The 21,950-nt window shown below is 49.0% G+C and overlaps 4 protein-coding genes across 4 annotated transcripts; 2 read left to right on the plus strand and 2 right to left on the minus strand.

Annotated features, from left to right (window-relative positions):
• Window positions 1–362: 362 nt before the first annotated feature.
• Aud_005976 (Beige/BEACH domain protein) lies at window positions 363–8,314 on the minus strand (the record flags this gene model as incomplete). The annotated part of the gene is made up of 8 exons (XM_043290885.1): window positions 363–392; window positions 450–614; window positions 688–900; window positions 967–1,272; window positions 1,330–1,484; window positions 1,539–5,328; window positions 5,391–5,752; window positions 5,815–8,314. The coding sequence occupies 8 exons, from the start codon at window positions 8,312–8,314 to the stop codon at window positions 363–365; spliced, it is 7,521 nt and encodes a 2,506-aa protein (XP_043146820.1).
• A 1,465-nt stretch (window positions 8,315–9,779) lies between these two features.
• Window positions 9,780–11,406, plus strand: Aud_005977 (S8 family peptidase; the record flags this gene model as incomplete). Its single annotated transcript, XM_043290886.1, has 3 exons — window positions 9,780–10,148; window positions 10,221–11,159; window positions 11,227–11,406. 3 exons carry the CDS (start codon window positions 9,780–9,782, stop codon window positions 11,404–11,406), a joined length of 1,488 nt encoding a protein of 495 aa, XP_043146821.1.
• Window positions 11,407–12,898: 1,492 nt separating this feature from the next.
• Window positions 12,899–13,773, minus strand: Aud_005978 (putative ubiquitin conjugating enzyme (UbcC); the record flags this gene model as incomplete). Its single annotated transcript, XM_043290887.1, has 3 exons — window positions 12,899–13,377; window positions 13,444–13,570; window positions 13,708–13,773. The coding sequence occupies 3 exons, from the start codon at window positions 13,771–13,773 to the stop codon at window positions 12,899–12,901; spliced, it is 672 nt and encodes a 223-aa protein (XP_043146822.1).
• Window positions 13,774–16,710: 2,937 nt separating this feature from the next.
• Aud_005979 (putative ABC bile acid transporter) lies at window positions 16,711–21,465 on the plus strand (the record flags this gene model as incomplete). Its single annotated transcript, XM_043290888.1, has 1 exon — window positions 16,711–21,465. The coding sequence occupies one exon, from the start codon at window positions 16,711–16,713 to the stop codon at window positions 21,463–21,465; it is 4,755 nt and encodes a 1,584-aa protein (XP_043146823.1).
• Window positions 21,466–21,950: the final 485 nt, after the last annotated feature.

The following is a 21,950-nucleotide window of genomic DNA, read 5'->3' on the forward strand; positions in this document are numbered from 1 at the left end:
CCACTCATTGCTCCCAACTGGGCCATGCTCAAATAGTCTAGGTGGTTAGGTGCCCTTTTTTCTTCACCGAAAGCCAATGGCAAACTAAATCACGGTTAAACAACTTTTGTTTTCCCCTCAAAGGCAAAATAGCCGCCGCATGTCTCCCGTCTATCTATACGTGCTTTTTGATACTATATACATACGGTTCAGTCAGCCCTCTTCGGACATGACTGATTAAAGGATATGTAGGCCAACCCGGTCAAGGCGATTTGCAGCTCGTGAGCAGATGACTGGTGAGAGCGATTTTTTACCCGGGATATCTGCTGCTCAACATGCTCGAGTAGCACAGTAGAGTGCCTCTTTAGTCTCGGCGAAAATCTTCAACGGCGTTGAACGCAATTCCACTCGTACTGGCTCAAGAGAATAAGCTTACTGTGTCATATCATAAAGACTGATGAGCCACTTACCACTCTTCCAGCCTCATCACCTGTGTACACCACATGAGGAAGGGCCAGAATGCAGCTGATTCCCGCGGAGATATTGGCGCCATTGTCTCGATTGTTGTCAATGTGGTGAAGTTGCCGAATGAGTTCCAACTCGAAACGTCCGTCCCGAATGATCTTGTTCCATATCTTGAGGTTGCACGTTAGCCTTCAACCCAAAGGGAGAGAAAGGACAGCTTCGAAAAGAGTCAGGGAATCTCACGTTGACAACCCCCTTTCTATGACCTGTGAAGATGAGCTCGCGTTCCTGCCACTCATTATCCGCGCCTTCGTAGAACACGCAGGACATGACACGATCGTCAATCGATTCACACACGTCTTGGTCGAGTAACAGCGCTCCGTTCAGTGTATAGATACTGACGCGATTTCCACGGCAAACCATAATCTCTCCCGTTACATCATTTATCCGGGCACACTGGGCTGAGGTCAACCTTTGTCGAGAATAGCAGGATTGCAACATTAATCGGCGGGCATCACTTACGTCAACTAGGCCGCTAGCTGGGAGCTCCCGCACGAAAGTATGCTGATTGAGGTCCCAGAGCATGATCTGGCCATCTGTGGAGGCGGAAAGCAGGGCGCTGAACGAGCGTGAGACGGCGAGAACATTGACAGGAGTACGATGTCCAAAAAGTGATCCTGCGGGCTGCAAGTCTACAGATTTGGCAGTTGAGTTATATGTCCATATCGATACAACACAATCTGTGCCCGAGGTGACCAATGTCCGGGAGTCCGCGAAAATCGTACAGGACAATTGCCCAATATGTAGATGCTCGAAATGGCCAAGAATCTGTGCTTGTTAGTATACATCTGAGACAGCCCATTTGAGTAGCGTGCGCATAGTTACCTTCCGGCTGTCCGCAGAGTAGAACCGAACACTTCCATCAAAAAATCCCCATTCCATATATTTGTCGTAGTTGGGAGGGATATTCAATCTGAGCGGAGCAGCACAAAGCAAGCGGTCATGCTTCATCGATAAGGTCGAAACCTGTTCTCCGATATCTTTATCCACCATTAGCGCCCAAGACCAGAACCGCAACAGACAAGGAGCCTTACCTAGCAGGGAAAGAGGAAGCTGTGTAAGCGATTCAGCTAGGCGATCGAGCCGTGGAACTTTATGCCGTGTGTCTTCTCTCGGAGTGTGAGGTCGGGTGAAAATTTGGTGCGGTGTCTGGCCAAAGTTGTGAATGATACCAATTGTGGCCAGCCGTTCCACAGGGTCATCGATGTTATCAATATCTTTCGCCCCTTGGTATGAAAGATGATGGAAGACATTGACCGCCTCAATTGCGGCCTCTCCTTTTTGCTTACAGCCAAAAACGAGGTCAATCCAATGATGCAGATTCTCACTCACGTAAGGACTTTCCAGCGCTTCGCGATGCTTTGCGATGAAAATCTTCGGATCGCCCTTAGCCCATGGCGGCAATTCCACTGAATCGATAGCTGTTGTCATGTTCTGGAGAAGACCGAAATCGTACTTGTTGGAGTTGACGAGAAATTCTGGAAGATAGAAGAACTCGGGGGTCAATTCTCTGACATCTGACATGTTGCCACGGGAGGCCGATTCCCAAGCTTTTCCAATGGAATAGAAGAGACGGTCGGCGTGATCGAATGTTCCACCCTGGAGGAGGAGGTATGATTTTACAAAAGGTTGCAGACGAATGAGATACGAGCAGACAATCATCGCCGAGGAATAGTGCGTTCCATAATGGAATGGCGGAGAGTCCCCGTCGCCCATTTCTGCGAAAGCCTTGTACCGTTCCCTAAATTCGGCCTCCCGCTCCAGTGTCTGGCATCCCATAGGTTTTGACAGGTCACGAAAAGCTTTGGGATCTGTTAAGTCCAATTCTTCGCTAGTGTAATCTGCCAGCACCCACGGGAAGACTGGGTACTGTGTCAGATCGTTAAACGTCCTTCCAGCGAGCGTGTTGATCAACATGAGATAATGAAAGTTGGATATCTCGCCTTTGATCCATTTCCGTGTGGCAGGGTGCACAGGCGAATGACCGAAGACACTGGCAAACTTGGATCCGAGGGACTGCGGCGCATCCTCCTGGCTACGAAGGGTTTCAAATCTCCACACGTCTTCCGGCCGCGAGTGGCCAGCACTACCCGTCACTTGCGGAGCCTTGCTCGCGAGCTGGCTGCATAGATTATCTCGGGCTCGAGAAGAGATCAACGTCAGCAGGTAGCTGGTACCGTCAGTGAAGAAGACCTCGAGAGCGACATCACGGAAAAGGAATCGTCTTTTGGAAACGCTGACCAGATCAGACCATTTCCAGCTTCTGGTTTCGTGTTCCTGTGTCCTGCGCTCAAAGGATTCTCTGCCGGCAATCATGCGAACGTAGGGATCACGCTCATCCGGGGGTGCTTGCCAGACGTTCACTATCTCACCATCCGACCTTTGAAAGAAATTATCCAAGATATAGATATGATCTTTGCCAAGGATCAACAGGCCCTCGCATGCTTCCAAGCCAATAATTCGAGACATATTGCAAACATTTTCAACCTGATCGCCGCGATGCAGACTTCGCATCACCTTTCTGTTTTTATCTTCATAGTCTTCGAGGTCAGCCTTGGGATCATCAATCATCTCGAAGCTCTCTTCCAGGACACTTCTACTGTCCGAGTGGGCATCCTGCTGATTGTCGTCCATATTCTCTGGGGCCAAGACCGTAGGTGTCAAGCCCGTTGTATTACCGCTGGGTGATGGTTGCACCTGGGTGTCGATTTTGATAGCTGGGGGCTCCGATGCTTTCCTTTTCGGTTGATAATCTTGTCGTTCTCCCGACTCATCTGGAACCATACGAAGTCGCATACGGCTTCGTCCTTCTGTCTGGTCTAGGCGCCATTTCCTATCCTTGTCTTCTGCAAGGACACCTCCAAACCGCTTTAGATCCAGGGTCATGTGAGAGAACGCCGTCCACATGAATACTGAGTTATCCTGCTGATCCTGCAGCGCTCGTTGATATTTCAAAAACTCAGACGCCGATATGTTTGAGACCCAATGGGGAAACGTTGTCTCGTGTTTACGTGTCACTTCTTCGCTGAGTCTTTCTAACTGATTCCAGTGTCGCAATTTCTCCTGGCGCTTGGAGGCTCTTGCACGGGTTGAAGAGTCAATGTTTGAGCTCTCTTCTTGGACGAAAGTTTCCCATGACCTAGACAGCAACCCGAGAAACAATGCATTGAGATCGTCCTGATGACCATCGACCCATTGTAGGAAAGCTTTGTCCTCCATACCTACAAGGACTTCAAAGCCATCAGAGAGCCGTTTCTGCAGGGGAATGGCAGCCTGACTCAAAATAGCAGACATCTCAGCGGGCTTTTGCACGAGAATAACTCTCCACAAGCCCGCTGCAGCAAGGCGAGTGTCCCAATCTCGGCTGATCAGTTTTGTGTAGAGGAGATAGCACAAAAGCCGCAGATAATCTGATGGCACTTCACCTTCGAAAAGCAGGACCACTTGCCAATAGCTCAAACGATTCAAAAACTCGCAGGCCTCTGTGTCATCGACTTCTGATAACTTGAGCAGAACGACACGGAACAGAGTGGACCGTAATGTTGTGACCGCTTGGCTGCAGAGCCTTACACTCTTCAAACTTGAAACATTCGACTGCTGGAGGTATTCCAGGATTGTGCCCACAAATTCGAGGGTGTGAGTTGCGCCGTCAATGAACCAGCCCTCATATACTGCTTCTCCAATATGGGTTGCAAAACGTCCTATATTTGAAAGCGCTCGCGGTTCCAAAATAACTTGCGGTTTAGAGATTGTGACATCCCGCAGTCTGGAAAGAAGGTTTCGCAATATCCAGGAGTTGAAATACGCTTGTTGCTCAAGAGAACTCGTCGGCGTCTTGAGGTATAAACCAAGTCCAGCAAAATCCTTCCGCTCCAGCAATTGATCGCAGAACACAGATAGAACTAGACTTAGAATTGCTTGCACAAGAGGATGGTTTGTAGCGGACATATCAGGAGGAGGCCCGAGTGGTATGAAAGCTTTGTGTATACGCGCAAAGGAAGTGGAGAACTTGGTTCTATCTGATGAGACAAGAATGAAAGATGATCCGCGTCGCAATGGACCAGCTTGTCCATCCCGACTGCTCGACCCTTCAACTGTTGTGGTGTGCAATCCTGCTGTTCCACTTGAACGCGGTCGAACAGGTAAAGTATGATTATGAGAATTGCTTTTAGCAGCACGAGACTTGAGTTCAAAATCTGTGCTTGAAACGTTCGAACCAGCAACAACCGGAAATATCACATATAGCAACCACTGGACGTAATCTGACTGTGCAGCAAAGTCTCGGAAGTCGGCAGATTTCTGATGTAAATCAGCAAATAACCCAACAACGGCGTCCAGGAGAGAAGTTTGCTTTGTGAGTTCAGTCACCCGTGTAGTCAAGGACGCGAGAGGAGATTCAAGCCGAACTGGGGACTCTCGCGGAGACTTGGTGCCATGGACACCAGAGTAAGATAATTCGTCAGCCGATATTACACTTTGTAATGCCAATTGCATCATTTCCATGAGTACGGGGAGAATTTCAGGAAAAGCAACTCGGGGCTGGCCATTTGACGATAGGATCTGTATCAATCCTGGTCGATTGAACGGCTGATCCAGCCTCATATCGCCGCCATCAAGCCCAAACAGGATGCCGAGACAAATACACCATATGGCGGGTACCTTCCACCAGCTTCTCAGACGATGTCGCATGATAATATAGCCTCCAGTTTTTTCGGAGAACCTCTTACTGTAGACATCACCGTGGCTGACTATCAACCGAGCTAAGATCTTGGTTGCGAGGGCAACGATTTCAGGTTCATCCTCACATATGAGGTACAGAAGCCACTACAGCAGCAAAAGGTCAGGACTGCCGATGAAAACACAATGTAGGAGACTTTTTCCCATACCTTGTTCGTCACAGAACGCGCAAACTTTTTAAGTGGGGTAAGGTCATGAGAATCGCAGAGGACAGACGTGTACATTCGTAGCATCTCAACTGCTATCTTTGTGCTTGATACGTAGTCCCCTCGCTCCGCCGATGCTGCGATCTGTTGAGAACCGGCGGTGAACCGCAGACTCTTCTTTTTCTGGAGTCTGCTCGGTTCTCTGGTCTTATGAATAGCATAAGTGATAAAGAGAGCCAAGGAACGGAGGAGATCTGCTGAAAGACAGCTTTCCATGAGAGATCGAAAAGCAGAAATTAGAAGACGAAGGGATTCAGAGGTGAACTCGTCACCCTTGAGGGCCTCTAGTAACCTCTTGTTGACGCCTATAGAAATCGTCAGCAAGAGAAGAAGTGTAGAACGCGCAAAGGGAAAGGTATGAACCTACGCATGCGAGAGAGACGTTTTGCATTGAACCGACGATAGCTACTTTCGCCGGCGAATGTGGAGAATTGAGAGTAATATAAACTCAGTTGAGCGGAATCCCCTAGTCTCCAGATGTCAAGATCCACGAGCAACACCCTGTAGGCCAGTGGATTTGTAATTATCGATCGGTTGGGGTGCTCGCAATCATATCCGACGAATTTGAGAGTCAGTCGGAGAAGGTCAAGACCCAAAGCATACCGTTCCTCGAGATTAGAGCAAATGCTAGAAGCCCTACTTGTCGCGGAACTATTCCCCAGCCCAAATTTATCTCGAAGTATCGCTGCAAGAATCCCGTAACCGTTTTCCCTTTCCATCGCTTCACTATTTCGCCAGTTGTCCTGTACAGCTTCGTACAACGCTTCAACCGCAAGTGTCAAGCATTCCTTGGTCTTTGCGGCGTGCACGAGACTCAGGTGGACCGCCGCACAACCTCCGATGCGCCAACTGACGTCGTCAAGTGAATGAGGGACTGAAACAACCGGATCCCCTGTCAAGACACCCATACCATGTGCCTGCGTCAAAGCGTCGTTCAACGACGGAATGGCGCCATTGGCAGCTACTGCATTGCCGCCCGCCTTCGTCAACAGATGCAGATTCTTGATGGCTTTCCTGGAAAGACTCTTGACGAGCTGAGACTCATCAATGTTGTTATTATCGTCATCATCTAACACGGACATAGGTGAGATGTTAATCAAGATCGACCCTTCACGGATCAGAACGCTTGCTTTTCGCCGAATCGCAGTGACGATGTCTGACTCTTCCTCCTTGCCGGGGTGCAGATGCTCGTTTCGCAGGTTAAGTGTCGCGGAGGCTTTATAAGTTTGAAAAGAGCCCAAGCAATCTTGGAAATTGCCAAAATATCGAGGGCCCAGATTGTAAAAGACGGCAACCATATCATCACTGTGGGCTTCCTCAAAGAGGAGCGCATTCGCCAGGGACCAGCGTGATACGGAGACAGCCTTTCCAAGTTTCATCGCCAAATCTTGAGGGGTGCCAAAGAATGCCTGCACACGTGGCAATCGATTAGGAGTATTAGATACGGGCACACACGGGTAGTCAATCCTTAACTGCTCGACAAATTCGCCATCAATGAACAAAGAAGCCCGGGAATGTGATGGTGGCCTGGGCTTTTTATGAACCACACATATGTGATACCAACGGTTCGGTTCGAAAGCCATCGACTTGAATCGAACACTAGGGCGAGTTCCTCTGATTGAAGTTTGTAAAATAAAGTTGCGAGTGTCTCTCTCGAGATACGCCAGTAAAAAACATGATTGACTCGCGTCAAAGGCGCCAAATATTGTAGTGTGTGTACTTGGATCGAACGTATCAAATCGGGCCCACACTGCAATAGTGTAGCCTGAGGAAGTAACGGGAGGGAATGGTCGACCCAAGGTCGAAAACTCCAAGGAGGAATACCCATGGAGTGACATATCGAACTGTATCAACGGGGGTTCTTTGGAACACTTTATAACATCGACGAGGAACCGCAACATTCTTGCACAACCATGGGCTTGCCGATACAAGGTAGCCGCATCCTCCAGACTAGTCAACCCTTGAGCACAGAGAAGTTGAGCCAGGTCCTGGTAAACTGTTCTCTCTGACTCTAGGCGGTCACTTCCGAACAGAATAGGCAGTATTGAACTTAATATCCCAGTGGTGTGCAGCGTTGTCAGATTTCTTTGAGACTGGTGAGCCAACTGACACAGGCAGGCGGGCAAAACTAGTCTCTGAACTCTGTAGTCGGAAGGAGAAGACGCCGATTGCTTCAACCACCCTTTCAGAAACGGACCCAAAAGTTCCGGCACCTCGACGGTCTCCGAGCTCCCAATGCGTCGATCAACTTCTGCCTTGACATCCTGCTGAAGCAATTCCTTGACGGATTGAAACTTCGCTTTGAGTGTCGTGAAGATACCAGCAACCGCTTCCTGGCAGAGAGCCGCGGCCAGGATGCCACCGTAAAATTGTTCCGTATCACTTTGAGCGCTGTTAAATTTTGGGACTATTATGTCCAGTGCTTCCTGCAGAGCTGCTGTACCTCCGCCTGATATCCGTTTGGCGAAGTAACGCTTGTTCCCGAAATTCCCCTTCAGGCTCTCAGCCAGGACGGCTAAAGCATCTTTGTAGAGGGTCAAGAGAGATCTTCTCTCTTCTGCAGATAAATCTGTCGGCTCGTACAAATGCGAGAGCTTCTTCGCAAGCTGCAGTAGCGTCTCGAAGCCATTAAGATGTCGAAAGGCCTCCTGGGCTTCTCTTGGACGATCATTATCAAGGAAAGTGTGACGCAGACGTAGCAAAGATTCAGTCGCGGTATGAAATTGCTGCGAGGCAAACGTCTGCTTGTCGCAATCATCGCAGGTAGCTTTGATCTCTTGAATAAGTGGCGCTAATTCGGTGGCAGCAGCTGATCGTTCCGTCGACGAGGAAGTGGAGGGAGGAAGGTTGGAAGTAGGCTTGCTCATCTCGCCGCTTAAGCTTTACCCTCGACTATCGACCTGATGGCCAACGACCATCAGACACCATGAACCTGCTCTTGGCGTTATGATGAAGGCGGTCTGCATTGGTATGTGTACTGCTACCAAGTTGGCCTGGAGAAATTAAACGAGGACCTGCTGGCCAGCAGACGACTAACAGTGCGATAATGATGACTGAAACCTAACGAGGGGTAGACAGCTCCTGTTAGCTTACCAATTCAGGGAATCTTATCAGCTTCGAATATAGACTTGGGCTTACATACTATCGAATTCAATCCTTGGCTCAATTCCGATGTCACTCAAAGCATCCCTTCTCTCCTCACGACCGCAGTGAAATACACCAAACCGAAATCTGTGGCTGAGTGTCCAATCTTCCTTCCTCGAGCGGAGACCATCAGGTGACGAAAGTGGCCATTCCCGTGTGATAGGCTGATAGCTATTATTGGACAGCTATCGATATCGATAAGCACGGAGTCCTTATCAGGGTTCAGGTTCCACGGTTGGTTATGTAAGATGCGGGTATCACTCCCGTACGCAGTCAGGCACCTAGTAACATTACTCAGGTCGATCAACCTGATTTCCTGGCTATTTTAGTTGTCAGGCGAGCACTTGAAAGGAGCACGCGACTGGATGGATATATTGCTCTTCTGAAACTCGGCTCCGCAAGAACCCTGGACTCTCGGTGGCTAAGTATATGCTACAGGTACCTGCAGTGTATACTCCCTAACCTCAGGTACCTACTAGGTAAGTACCTTGTTACAGGGAACACTCAGTTAAGGCTGCAGAAGTTGTTATGAGGGCGTAAAATTGAATCTACTGTTCAACGTCATCTTCAGCTGATGAGCCTGTCAACTTATCATGATTGAGTCACTCTTAATATCTGCCTTGCACATGAGGAATGATAGGTTAGGATGCAACTACCTAGTACCTAGGTAGCTAGCCTTCTGCTCCACCCGGCTACGCCTCACTCCGAGTCACTAGGTACCTGATAGCAAGTACTGACCCTGCCTTACGGAGTAAGTTGGTACGAATACAGGGCAATCCGTAATTAGTGCTCTTATCTTTCCAGGTTGAGGGGAATCTTACGTACCATGATAGAAGGATTTACCATATCATGATGCCGATGATTAATACCATTACCATTCTGTTACCTACCGCCAATCCGCCATACCCCAGGTCTTACCCGCCGCGCTAAACTGGGCTGATCGACAGCCAGTCAGGCTGCGTGCTCCAGGTCATCTGCCGTAAGTTACGGTATCCCCGGTTGCATCATCCTCTGCTGCCCTTGCCTGCTGAGGAGTCCATTTGTAGGCAGTTCTCCTCTTCTTCTACTCCAACCTTCCCCATCCTCGCCGTCATCCTTCATCTCTCCTTCATCCAACTTCAACCACCTATTCCATCTTTCATCTTATCATTCCATCTGTTTCCTGACTCTTTGTCCTAGTCTTCCATCATGAAAGGCTACTTCGGCCTTTCTATACTCCCGTTGCTCGCCGCGGCGTCCCCTGTTGTTGTTGACTCCATCCACAATGGAGCCGCCCCCATTCTCTCGTCCATGAACTCCAAGGAGGTCCCAGACTCCTACATTGTTGTTTTCAAGAAGCACGTCGATGCTGTGTCCGCGGCTGCTCATCACTCTTGGGTGCAGGACATCCACAGTGCTCAGAACGAGCGGGTCGAGTTGAGAAAACGGTCCCTCTTCGGGTTCGGTGAGGAGGCCTACCTCGGTCTGAAGAACACCTTCGACATCGCTGGCTCGCTTGTGGGCTACTCAGGACACTTCCATGAAGATGTTATTGAGCAAGTTCGCAAACACCCTGATGTAAGTGGCCTGATTTCTAGAACCCTTACTTAGTCACTGCCTGGAGCCATAAGCTAATCGGCCTCATTCCAGGTTGATTATATCGAGAAGGACTCCGAGGTTCACACTATGGAGAGTCCCACTGTCGAGAAGAGCGCTCCTTGGGGTCTGGCCCGTATCTCTCATCGTGACAGCCTCTCCTTTGGTACATTTAACAAGTACCTGTATGCATCGGAGGGCGGTGAGGGTGTTGACGCCTACACCATTGACACCGGCATCAACGTCGACCATGTTGATTTCGAAGGTCGTGCCACGTGGGGCAAAACCATTCCTACCGATGATGAGGACGCTGATGGTAATGGTCACGGAACGCACTGCTCTGGAACCATTGCCGGTCGGAAGTATGGTGTCGCTAAGAAGGCCAACCTCTACGCCGTCAAGGTCCTCAGATCAAGTGGCTCTGGTACAATGTCTGATGTCGTGGCCGGCGTCGAGTGGGCTGTCAAGTCTCACCTCAAGAAGGCCAAGGATGCCAAGGACGGTAAGATCAAAGGATTCAAGGGCAGTGTTGCCAACATGAGTCTTGGTGGTGGCAAATCCAGGACCCTTGAAGCTGCTGTCAATGCCGGTGTTGAAGCTGGTCTTCACTTCGCTGTTGCTGCCGGTAACGACAATGCCGATGCCTGCAACTACTCTCCAGCAGCTGCCGAGAATCCCATTACTGTTGGTGCCTCAACGCTCCAAGATGAGCGTGCCTACTTTTCCAACTATGGAAAGTGCACTGATATCTTCGCTCCTGGCCTCAACATCCTCTCCACCTGGATTGGCTCTAAGCATGCTGTCAATACCATCTCCGGCACTTCAATGGCGTCTCCCCACATTGCCGGTCTGCTGGCTTACTTTGTCTCTCTGCAGCCTTCTAAGGACTCTGCCTTTGCTGTGGATGAGCTCACTCCTAAGAAGCTGAAGAAGGATATCATCGCCATTGCTACGCAGGGCGCGCTCACAGACATCCCGTCCGACACTCCCAACGTAAGTTTCAGTTCTATGATTCGACACTACTTGTGTGAAAAGAAGAAAGCGCTAACAGCTTCTATAGCTCCTTGCCTGGAACGGTGGTGGTTCTTCCAACTACACCGACATCGTTGCAAATGGCGGCTACAAGGTCACTGCCTCCGTCAAGGATCGCTTCGAGGGTCTTGTTCACAAGGCTGAGAAACTGCTCACCGAGGAGCTTGGTGCTATCTACAGCGAGATTCATGATGCTGCTATTGCATAGATGTGGAGTCTCATGGTTCAAGGGCATGTATTCATCTTATGGGACTGGGGAACAGGCCGTTGATGAGGGAACACTGGCGCACGTTTTGTCTTTTGCTCTGGCTATATGCAGTTGTTGATGCATTGATTGCATCGTTTATTTACTCTCATTTCTACCGTAGTATACACGTCCTCAACCCATACTTTTTCATGACTGATTTAGAGGTTTGTTGCGCCCTTCATCTGATTGGCAAACTTTAAGAATCCACAATTCCACTCAGATTCAGCATCTAGTCAATTGTACATGAGATGATCTCGAGCTCTGAAACTCGTTGATAAATTGTTTGAGATCAGTACTTACGCAAGGATGTGTCACGCGGACATCAGCACCATCATATGGTTTTCTTTCTAGTTTACGCAATTCTCCTACTGAAGTGCGTGATTGATTCTGAATACTCCTCCAGCAAAAGGCGAACCACCGTAGCCCAAAGAAGTGGTTGTTGGCCCATCTCCGTGATATTTAATTCCCCGTCCTATGAAAATTGTTCAAATCACTCCCTCCATAAGCCTTGAACGGAAAGACTTCAGACAGCTAGTAGCATCTTCTCCTTGACCCGCAAAGACACAATATGCGAAGCCATAATAATGACAGTAGATAGAGCTAACATAGACCAATTCTGGGACTGCGTTTGACGCACACCTGACCCCACGCATTCCCTCTGCTTACCCGAAACTAGTCCTGTACGACGTGCGACGGAGCTGCATGAACCGAAAAGGGCACTTACCTTAGCTCGTGGCACAATATTTTTTCCCGTGTGGTTTCTGTGACTCTTGAGAGGTTATTGTGTTAAAGTCGCAACTTACAAGTCAACGTATGGGGTCCGGGTCGTATGACACGTAGAAAATGGAAACGGAGGAGGATGGGATTGATGGAGCAAGGGTATCTGCATGGATAGTGGTCTTTGACGAGTTGGACCATGTGTTTGGTGACCTGGTACCTTGGGCTTGAGGTAGGAGGGAGTGGGAATTTTACTAGGACTTGCTATAGGTAGGGGCTGTTGTCGTGACGTCTTGACTTATATCCGTGCTAGAATGTTTGGGAAAGGACATCCGCTACAGTAGAAGAGTCCAAGGCTGTTTTGAGGTCTTGCCAAACGGGGTAGAAATGAATACAATCATAGTGGAATGGAATGTGTCTTGGAAAGTTCCTTGCATCCGTAGATATACAATGCAGCAAGAACAATTCAGGCAATGAACCAAAAAAAAAAAAGCAGTAATGATGATGTTGGTACAACTGTCTGATAGAAAGCGAAGATTCCCAGCTGTAATGGATAAAATGTGCCACAAATATGACCGTGAATAAATGAAAAAAGCCCGTAGCTCGCCGATGCGCCTGCGCTATGCATAGAAAGCCCGTAATATCTTCGCCACAGAAATGAGACCCGTGGAAGGATCGTGATCAAAAGAAGCAAAATCCTCCTCTAAAAATCGTGAAAGCAGCGATAAAGTCACCATCAATCATGGTCGTCTTCCTCATCGTCACTGCCGGTATCCTGGTCGTCAAGATCCAAGTCCTCGTCTGAGTCACTTCCCCCGAACACGTCGCTGTCGACTTCACTGTCGGCCCAGAAGTCTGCATCGTCGGCCTTTTCTGTTGGTCTTTTCATCGAGGACTCATGAGTAGGCATGACGAACCCTTCAGGAATATCCTTCTTCGACTGCTCCACATCCTTCCTCACCAGTGCCTTGTAAGATTCGAAGTCCTTTCGTAGCATGACACCGGCATCAACATTGGCAGGCGATGACACTTCCGCATCATCTAGGAGCGATAGGATCGAGATAAGGACAGACTCGACACGTTGAGCTGGCGACCAGCGTTCCGAAGCCAGCTCGCCTGACATCTCATCCTCACCGGGCGCGTGTAGGATAGATATGCAGAGTTTGCCGTCTGGATAGATGTTGGGGTGGTAAAGAGGGCGGAGAAACCGAAACTCTACATGAGAAGTTATGAAGGTCAGTGCTGACCGAGACGAAGACAAGGAACACAAGAGGCGCTCACCAGGCGGGGAGTATGGGTAGTTCTTGGAGAACTTCAAGGACGCTTTGAAGTAACCGCCGTAGTACAGAGAGTCTGGGTTCAGTACGATAAGGCCGACATTCCAGTTGAAGATGTCTTCGTCATTGAGCTGCCGCGTTCATGTCAGACTGGATGTCATTATCTGCAAGGATACAGGCGGCAGTAGATCAGGTATTCCCCAAGGTCCGCGATTTCCAAAGTCTGATCCCGTAACCTGAACATATCCATATAATAGGCTAAGCGTACCTCGATGTTTACCCAGTCCTCCTTAGCTAACGCCTTGTATTCGTTCATCAAAATACGCTCCGCCATGGCGGCGACAAAGAGTGGAAGCGGCTCGCGAGGGTTGATTAGAGGGACGGAGGTGGTCTGTCAACGAGGGCGTTGCAAAGCAGGTAGGCCGAAAAGAGGCGGCAGAGTAAGCTGGCTAGCACCTTGTCAGAGGTGAATAAAAAAGCAAATACTAGTGAATGACACAAAAGAACGGAGGAGGGAATACATGGGCCTGAACGATCAAAGGCTGTCTTAGGTTTGGGCTATTGGCTTTCCTCTTTGGGTTACGGTGCCGCCGTGGCAATCCATGACGGAAAGACCCGGGGTGGCGCTACACCGGAATAGGAGAAATTGCTGCATACAAAAGAGAGTCAGCGTCTATATAGGGCCAGAGGGTAGCCAGGTAGGCAGCCATGTCTATCTAGGCGGCAAATTATCAGAAGGCTCTACAGCATCAATCAGAAAATTTCCTTCATTCAATGTCCATTCCGACATTGAAATTGTATCTTACACATCGACTCGGACGTCAGACCATCGATATCTCCTTGGGTAGGCCCATTACGGCGTAGTAGTTGATGCTATTATACCTCTGCAATAGCTCTAGTATCAGCTTCCCCTCACCACACCTCTCTGAGGTCTTCACCTCCCTTTGACTACACACTCTCTCTTAACAATACAGTCAAGAGTTTCATCATATCACATAAACAGATCACTTAAATCATGTCTTGCATAGTAAGAGTATTCCTGACAGCTTGCATCTGTATGATACTAACACTGCAATAGAAAGATGAACAGGTATCGCAGAGCTGGCCATCCCTCAAACACTCACCATCGCTCCAAGGCATTCTCCCACCTTGCTAGTGATGGAGTGTACTGCCAGTTTAGCTCGAGTGGCGAGGTAGTAGACTATAAGCAATTGAGCCCGGCGGAAATTACAATGATGCTGGAATTCTTTGGAAAGCATATGGACTCAGAGTCTTTTGAGAAGACTAAGAAGAAATTTCACGGTGTAGATGGCAGGAATGTGACTGATTTGGAGCAGTTACTTCACAGCGGAATTCAATAAGTAAAGATCACACAATTTTGCGACTTCTATCTGCCTGTCTTGCCCTTGTTGCTATGTCTAATTAGTAGCCAACTAAGCCGGCTTTGTATTTCAGCTGAAGACGATCCTCTCTGCTAGTACATGATTTAAACATAATAAAGCCTGTATTGCTAATTTGATCCTTCGCTGCAATGTAACAGAAACTTGGGACCAAGTCAAATATGTGCTGCTATATGTCAGATAACATCTGTCAATCCTGCATAAGATGGAGATGGGAATAAGAGAAGCTCTCCAAGTCGGTTGAGTATTGTATCAAAGCAAGCACGGAGTTAAGAGAGTGCTCCTTTGTCTTAGTACGTCGTAATAACGGGACGGTAGTGTGGGTGGATATGATATCACGCGAATAAGACAGTATCTTGTCAATTTGTCACTGTCGCATTCATTCATCTCATCCCATTGTTTGATGCGATCATGGAGCACAGGCACCTCCAGTGAGTCATGCGGCGAGCCCCCAAAACGGAGACAACCCTGGCTAGCGCGCGACTATCATTGACAATAACGCCCTCCGTCGGAAACCTAATTTATGAGACGAGTCGGAAATGATGGAGGTGCCAGCACTAGTCTTGATTGATCTGCAGTTGCTTGTAATTGGAAATGTGTTTTTGCAGAGTATGTATACCTCTCTATCGGAGTCGGTGTGATGAGCGAGCGAAGATCCTGCAGGAAGCAACAAGTGATTTGATGGTCCATCACTTGCTGCGATGCTGGCTTTCTTTATAGCGGGAATATAGATGTATCCTGTGCATATCTAGTCACGATAGAGGACAAGAGACGGGACAAGTATAGCAAGATGGTCTTTATGATTTTGATGGAACGAGTCTTATTGAAATCTACCATCGTCCAAGAAGTGTGATGATAAGGCCTCCGTTTCCTACGCAGCTATCGGATAGCGGTGGCCCTCCACACCTACTTTGACTGGGACAGTGATAGCGACATCAAGCGTTTTGTGTTTCCTAACATCAGAGAAGATGCAGTTGGCTCTTGACAGTCTGACTCACACTCGGACAATGATGCATGTGTTTGATAGAATAGCACAACAAGATCATTGTTGGTGGAGACCTTTAAGGTCCCAGGCATCGATCTGGGTTGCATCGTTCTCTTCCTTCTAGTAGGGAGTTAGCGCCTCTAGTGCTCTAATCCCAATCTGCTCGCCGCCCCCTTCCCCACCCACTGTAATAGTATTACACTATCGGTCTTCAGATACTTCTTAGTAAATACTGTCGAATTCGATTCTTCCGGCTTCCGCTACCACCTGGATTTGACCACCTCGTATTCAATTTCCTTCTTTTTGAATCTTTTGACCTAAATATCTTTGCTTTTCGTCCGTTTAAAAGCAAACCCGGCAATGTCAGGCTCATCCTGCACTTCAATGTCGGAAAGCTATCAGTAACGCGAATAGCTTTGGCAAGTTCTTGTTCTTTACGCTTCGACGTCATCCACCGCGGCTAGGTCCCAGCACCTGGATGTGAGGTGGAAGAATCAACGTGGCTCTCGTTTCTACTTCTGCTACTTATATTTCCCAACATAAAAATGTTGCCAGAATGCCATGGTCCCATCTGGGCCGTTGATGACGTTTCCCGTTGCTTTCAGCGCAAGTATGTTCTCGAGCACTCACCTATTCCTGCAACTCGCAAAGAATTATCTCGGTCTAACGCGTTTCGAGTTAATACAGATATCTGCAACTTATATTTCCATTAGCAGCTTGCGGTCTCTCCTTATTGTATATCGTACTCCGGGTTGTCCATCGCTACGTTGTGAAAAAGAAGGGAATCGCTTACACGGTCCTCGTGAACGATGAAACCGAGAATGGTGTATCCAGTGCCGGACCAGTTGATGAAGAGGACGGAGAGGAAGGAGATGAAACCGATCCGATGTTATTCAAGGCGACGCAGCTGGAGCAGACGCGATCGGAGATCGACCGTCCGCGTGGAGAAATCGCCATCATAGCTTTGGAATTAGCCGCGTTAATGGGCTTAGTGACCACGTTTGTCATCATTCTGAGCGCCAATGCCTGGGGCGACAATGGGACGCTTCCAGCTGTGGGAAAGCTGATTTCATGGGGCTATATACTGTTTTTAGTGCTGATTCGATTTACTCTGTCCGCTTTGAAGCTGCAATCGTCTCCTCGGCTTTGGAACCACACTGCGACCCTTTATGGTATGCAATGGTTGTTCAACATCTTTGTGTTTCGGTCGGCCGTCATTTACCCCTTGTCGAAACGTGCTTTGACATTGAGCGCCGTCGAGTTTGCGCTGTCGACACTCCTGGTGCTCATTGCTGTGACCACACGCAGGGGTAACAAGGCAGTTTTGGTGCAATATGAAGATGGATTAGAGCCGCCGAGACATCCCAAGGCCAGCTTATTGTCACTGTTAACTTTCTCCTGGTTAGATCCACTGATCTGGAAGGGCTACAGACAGCCGCTTGAACTAGACGACGTGTGGAACTTAACAACATCACAAAAAGCTGCTACAGTTTTGGAGGACTTTCGCCGTAAGCATCCCAAAGGCTCTTTAATTTGGAGGCTCGGGCGCTATTTCTACGGCACGCTCCTGCTCCAGGGTGCATGGACGATATTCTCCAATCTCTTCACCTATCTGCCGACCCTCCTTCTCAAAGTTATTCTGGAATATGTCGAAGATCCCCGATCAACCACCGCCAACGCAGCCTGGCTGTACGCGATCCTTCTTTTTTGCTCTGGAGCTATCCAAGGTGTCGCTGATGGACAGGCTCTTTGGATTGGTCGAAAGCTAGGTGTCAAGCTTCGCGCTATCATTATCGGCGAAATCTACGCCAAAGCTCTGCGCCGAAAGGCCGGTTCCTCTCCTGATGCACCGAAGAAGGAAGAACCTCAGAAGGACGGCAAAAAGAACAGGATCTTTTCCTTTGGCCGCAAGAAGAAGAAGACCACAGTGGACTCTGAGACTCCAGCTCCAGCAGATTCCGCCAAGGCAGATCCGGCTCAGTTAGCCAATGTCGGCACCATCATTAACCTGATGGCCATTGACTCTTTTAAGGTCAGCGAAGTGGGCGCCTATCTTCATTTCCTCTGGGCTAGCGTTCCGGTCCAAATCATAATTGCTGTCACGCTTCTGTATCGACTCCTTGGTTTCAGCTCGTTCGCTGGCATCGTTCTCATGGTCTTTATGCTTCCGGTAAATCTTTTTATTGCCAAAGGCTTCGCTAGGTTGCAGAACCAGATCTTGGCTGGAACGGATGCACGTATTCACGCGACCAACGAGGTCCTTCAAAACATTCGTATTGTTAAATATTTCGCTTGGGAACAGCGTTTCCAAGATATTATTGACGAGAAGCGCAGAGCGGAGTTGAAATCGCTACGGAAGCGCTACATCCTGTGGTCATTCGCTGCAACGGTTTGGTACGGGACACCAATTCTCATCACCTTCACCTCGTTCTTCTTGTATACGGTTGTTGAGAAGAAGAAACTGACGCCATCGGTCGCTTTCCCGGCTTTGTCGATGTTCTCCCTACTCCGCGTACCCTTGGATCAGCTGGCTGATATGGTTGCTCATGTTCAAGAATCAAAAGTCTCCTTAAACCGTGTGGATACGTATCTCAATGAGGAGGAGACAGAGAAGTACAGCATATTGAGCACACGCACGGATCCTGAAACACCGCCTAAGATTGCACTGGAGAACGCTACTCTTTCCTGGGGCACTCCCAAGAAAGACAGCCATGGAGTCGCCCCTGACGATGGCGAGGCCTTCCGTTTGATCAGTATGAACGTGTCCTTCCATATCGGTAAACTCAATATTATTGCTGGGCCTACAGGTTCCGGAAAGACATCCTTATTGATGGCACTTCTGGGTGAAATGAAATTGCTGGAAGGCAGAGTCCATCTACCTGGCGGAACGGCCAATCGAGCTGAATTGCCTGTTGATCCCCAAACTGGACTCATTGAGAGTGTCGCATACTGTGCACAAGAAGCATGGCTTGTCAATGCTACGGTCAAAGAGAACATTGTATTCGCTTCACCTTTTGACGAGAGTCGCTATAGGGCCGTTATCAAAGCTTGTGCTCTAGAGCGCGACTTGTCTATTCTCGATGCGGGCGATCAAACCATGGTTGGCGAGAAAGGCATCAGTCTTTCTGGAGGACAGAAGCAAAGAATCTCACTGGCTCGCGCTATCTACAGCAGGGCTCGTCATCTATTGCTCGACGATTGTCTCAGTGCTGTGGACTCTCACACAGCAAAGCACATTTTCCGAGAGGCTCTCAGAGGTCCATTGATGATGAACCGAACCTGTGTACTTGTGACTCACAACGTCGCTCTGTCAGTTCCTCAAGCCGATTTTGTCGTCGCCCTCGACAATGGTAAAATTACCGCTCAAGGACGCCCAGATGATGTCGCCAGTTCGGGCGTTTTTGGTGAAGACTATTTCAAGTCTCGGCCCGCCTCGAGAGCCAGTACCCCTCGTTTATCACGCATGCCATCTGACGCGGGTGATGAACACACAGATGAACAGCCCTCGACAAACGGAAAGGTGAACGGATCTTCTAGCAAACCGACTACGCAGGATCAGAAAGGGGACAATGCACAGTTGAAGCTGACTGAATCGAAAGCTGTTGGGAGTATCAAGTGGTCGACCATTCGGCTTTACCTCAGATCGATGGGTCCCTGGTACTACTGGATAAGTGCTGCTCTTGTCTTCAGCTTGCAGCAACTAGGATCTGTCTCGACCAACATCTGGATCAGACAGTGGGCGAATTCCTATCAGTTTGAAGAAAACGGCTCGGTTGATGCCGGCACCTACGCTGCTGCGACAGCTTTCAAGTACCCGTCATTCAATGCTGGGGGTGTTCCGCGCACCTCCAACTCTTACGTTCCCCAGTTCGGTGTACAACGAAAACCAGCGACCAATGGCGATGTGAATGTCTCCTACTATTTGGGTGTCTACGCACTTCTGGGAATTGGCTACGTCCTAATCTCCCTATTGAGGGAGGGTGTTCTCTTCTGGGGCTCTCTCAACGCATCTTCCCGGATCCACAGGCGCCTTCTAGATACCGTAATGCATGCCAAGTTCAAGTTCTTCGATTCAACCCCACTGGGTCAGTTGATGAACCGGTTCTCCAAGGATATAGAAGCTGTCGACCAAGAAGTCGCCCCTGTCGCTATTGGTATGATTCACTGCTTGGCATCCGTCATCATGATAGTGATTTTGATCTCTGTTATAACTCCTGGTTTCCTGATCGCGGCAATCTTCATATCTATGATCTATTTCGCTCTAGGGGCTGTTTATCTCAACGCGTCTCGTGATATGAAGAGACTGGAGTCGGTACAGCGAAGTCCTCTTTACCAGCAGTTCGGCGAGACCTTGAACGGCATCGTCACCATTCGTGCGTATGGCGATGGTCCTCGGTTCATAATCGACAACCACCGGCGCATCAACGCCTACAACCGTCCCCACATATATCTCTGGGCTGCAAATCGCTGGCTGGCATTCCGTGTGGACATCACGGGCGCCTTAGTTTCATTCTTCACTGCCGCTTTCGTTCTGATCAATATCGGGAAAGTTGACGCTGGTGCTGCTGGCCTGTCTCTCACGTATGCAGTCACTTTCACCGAGAACGTGCTGTGGCTGGTTCGTCTGTACTCGGAGGTTCAACAGAGCATGAACTCAGTTGAACGAGTGAAGGAGTACCTTGACGTTGATCAAGAAGCCAAGGCAGTAATTGTCGACTCGAGGCCCCCCGCCGACTGGCCCACTGGAGGCGCCGTCGAATTTGTCAATTATACTACCCGGTATCGGCCTGACCTTGATCCTGTCCTTCGAAGTGTGTCATTTGCAGTCGAGCCCGGCGAAAAGGTTGGTATCGTTGGCCGCACAGGTGCCGGAAAGAGCTCCCTTGCGCTTGCGCTTTTCCGGGGACTTGAGGCAGAGCAGGGACAGATTCTCATTGATGGACTAGACATCGGCACCATTGGACTCCGCGATTTGCGGGAGGCAATCACCATTGTGCCCCAGGATCCAACTCTTTTCACAGGAACCATTCGAAGCAACCTTGATCCGTTCAATCTATTCAGCGATGAACAGATCTTCACAGCCCTTCGTCGTGTCCATCTCATCGGTTCGGGGACGTCAGGATCGGCAACTCCTATTACGGCCAGCACCGTGTCAGTCGCTGAACCGCACCTCATATCGACCCATGGAGCCGACGTGGATAGTGCCGCTGTTCAAGATAATAAGAATATCTTCCGCAACCTGGAGTCTCAAGTCTCCGAATCAGGCTCCAATCTGTCTCAAGGCCAGAGGCAGCTTCTGTGCCTTGCGCGCGCTCTTTTGAAGAACCCCAAGGTCCTGATGATGGATGAGGCGACCGCATCTATCGACTACAACACTGATTCCAAGATTCAAGAAACGTTGCGAGAGTTGCGAGAGAACACCATTATCACAATTGCACACCGCCTGCAAACCATCATTGACTATGATAAAGTCTTAGTGCTTGATCATGGCCGGGTCATCGAGTACGATCATCCGTGGACGCTGATCAACAAGTCAGATGGGCTGTTCCGTAGCATGTGCGAGAACAGTGGCAATCTAGAGGTCCTCCTGGACGGCGCGAAAAAGGCATGGGAAAACAAGCGCCTTGTTGATGACTCATAGAGTTCAATACATACTACCTGTTAATCATTTCATTTTCTCTTCCTCGTTTGGGTTCCTGTTACAGCTATAGGGACCAAAAGTCGCGTATATCTTTTTTTGGGAGGCTACCTTATTCTTGGGACTGATCAGTATTAGTATTCTAGCACATATGGCGATTAGAATGCTTCTCCTTACTTACATCTCATATTCGTATTCGACAAGACCGCATATTATTATTTTGAGAATGCTACAATTTTCTTTCGTTCTGAGTTGTGCACTGTGGATAGTAGGAAGTTGAATGATGCCTCAGTCATTCACATGTTTCTTCTTTGGGACTAGCGCAACATAACCATCCATGCTCAAAAGGGTAGGAGACGAACGTCACCGACAACATCTACTTCTAACGGCTGAAACAACTCTCTTCGGATCCTCAGCAGCAAATTTTGATCTTGGATGGCCAATCTTGAAAAAACAATGCTACTGAATCTCAAAGACGATGGATGATC

Source organism: Aspergillus udagawae, assembly GCF_001078395.1.
Source record: "Aspergillus udagawae IFM 46973 DNA, scaffold_4, whole genome shotgun sequence".
Taxonomy (NCBI): Eukaryota; Fungi; Ascomycota; class Eurotiomycetes; order Eurotiales; family Aspergillaceae; genus Aspergillus; species Aspergillus udagawae.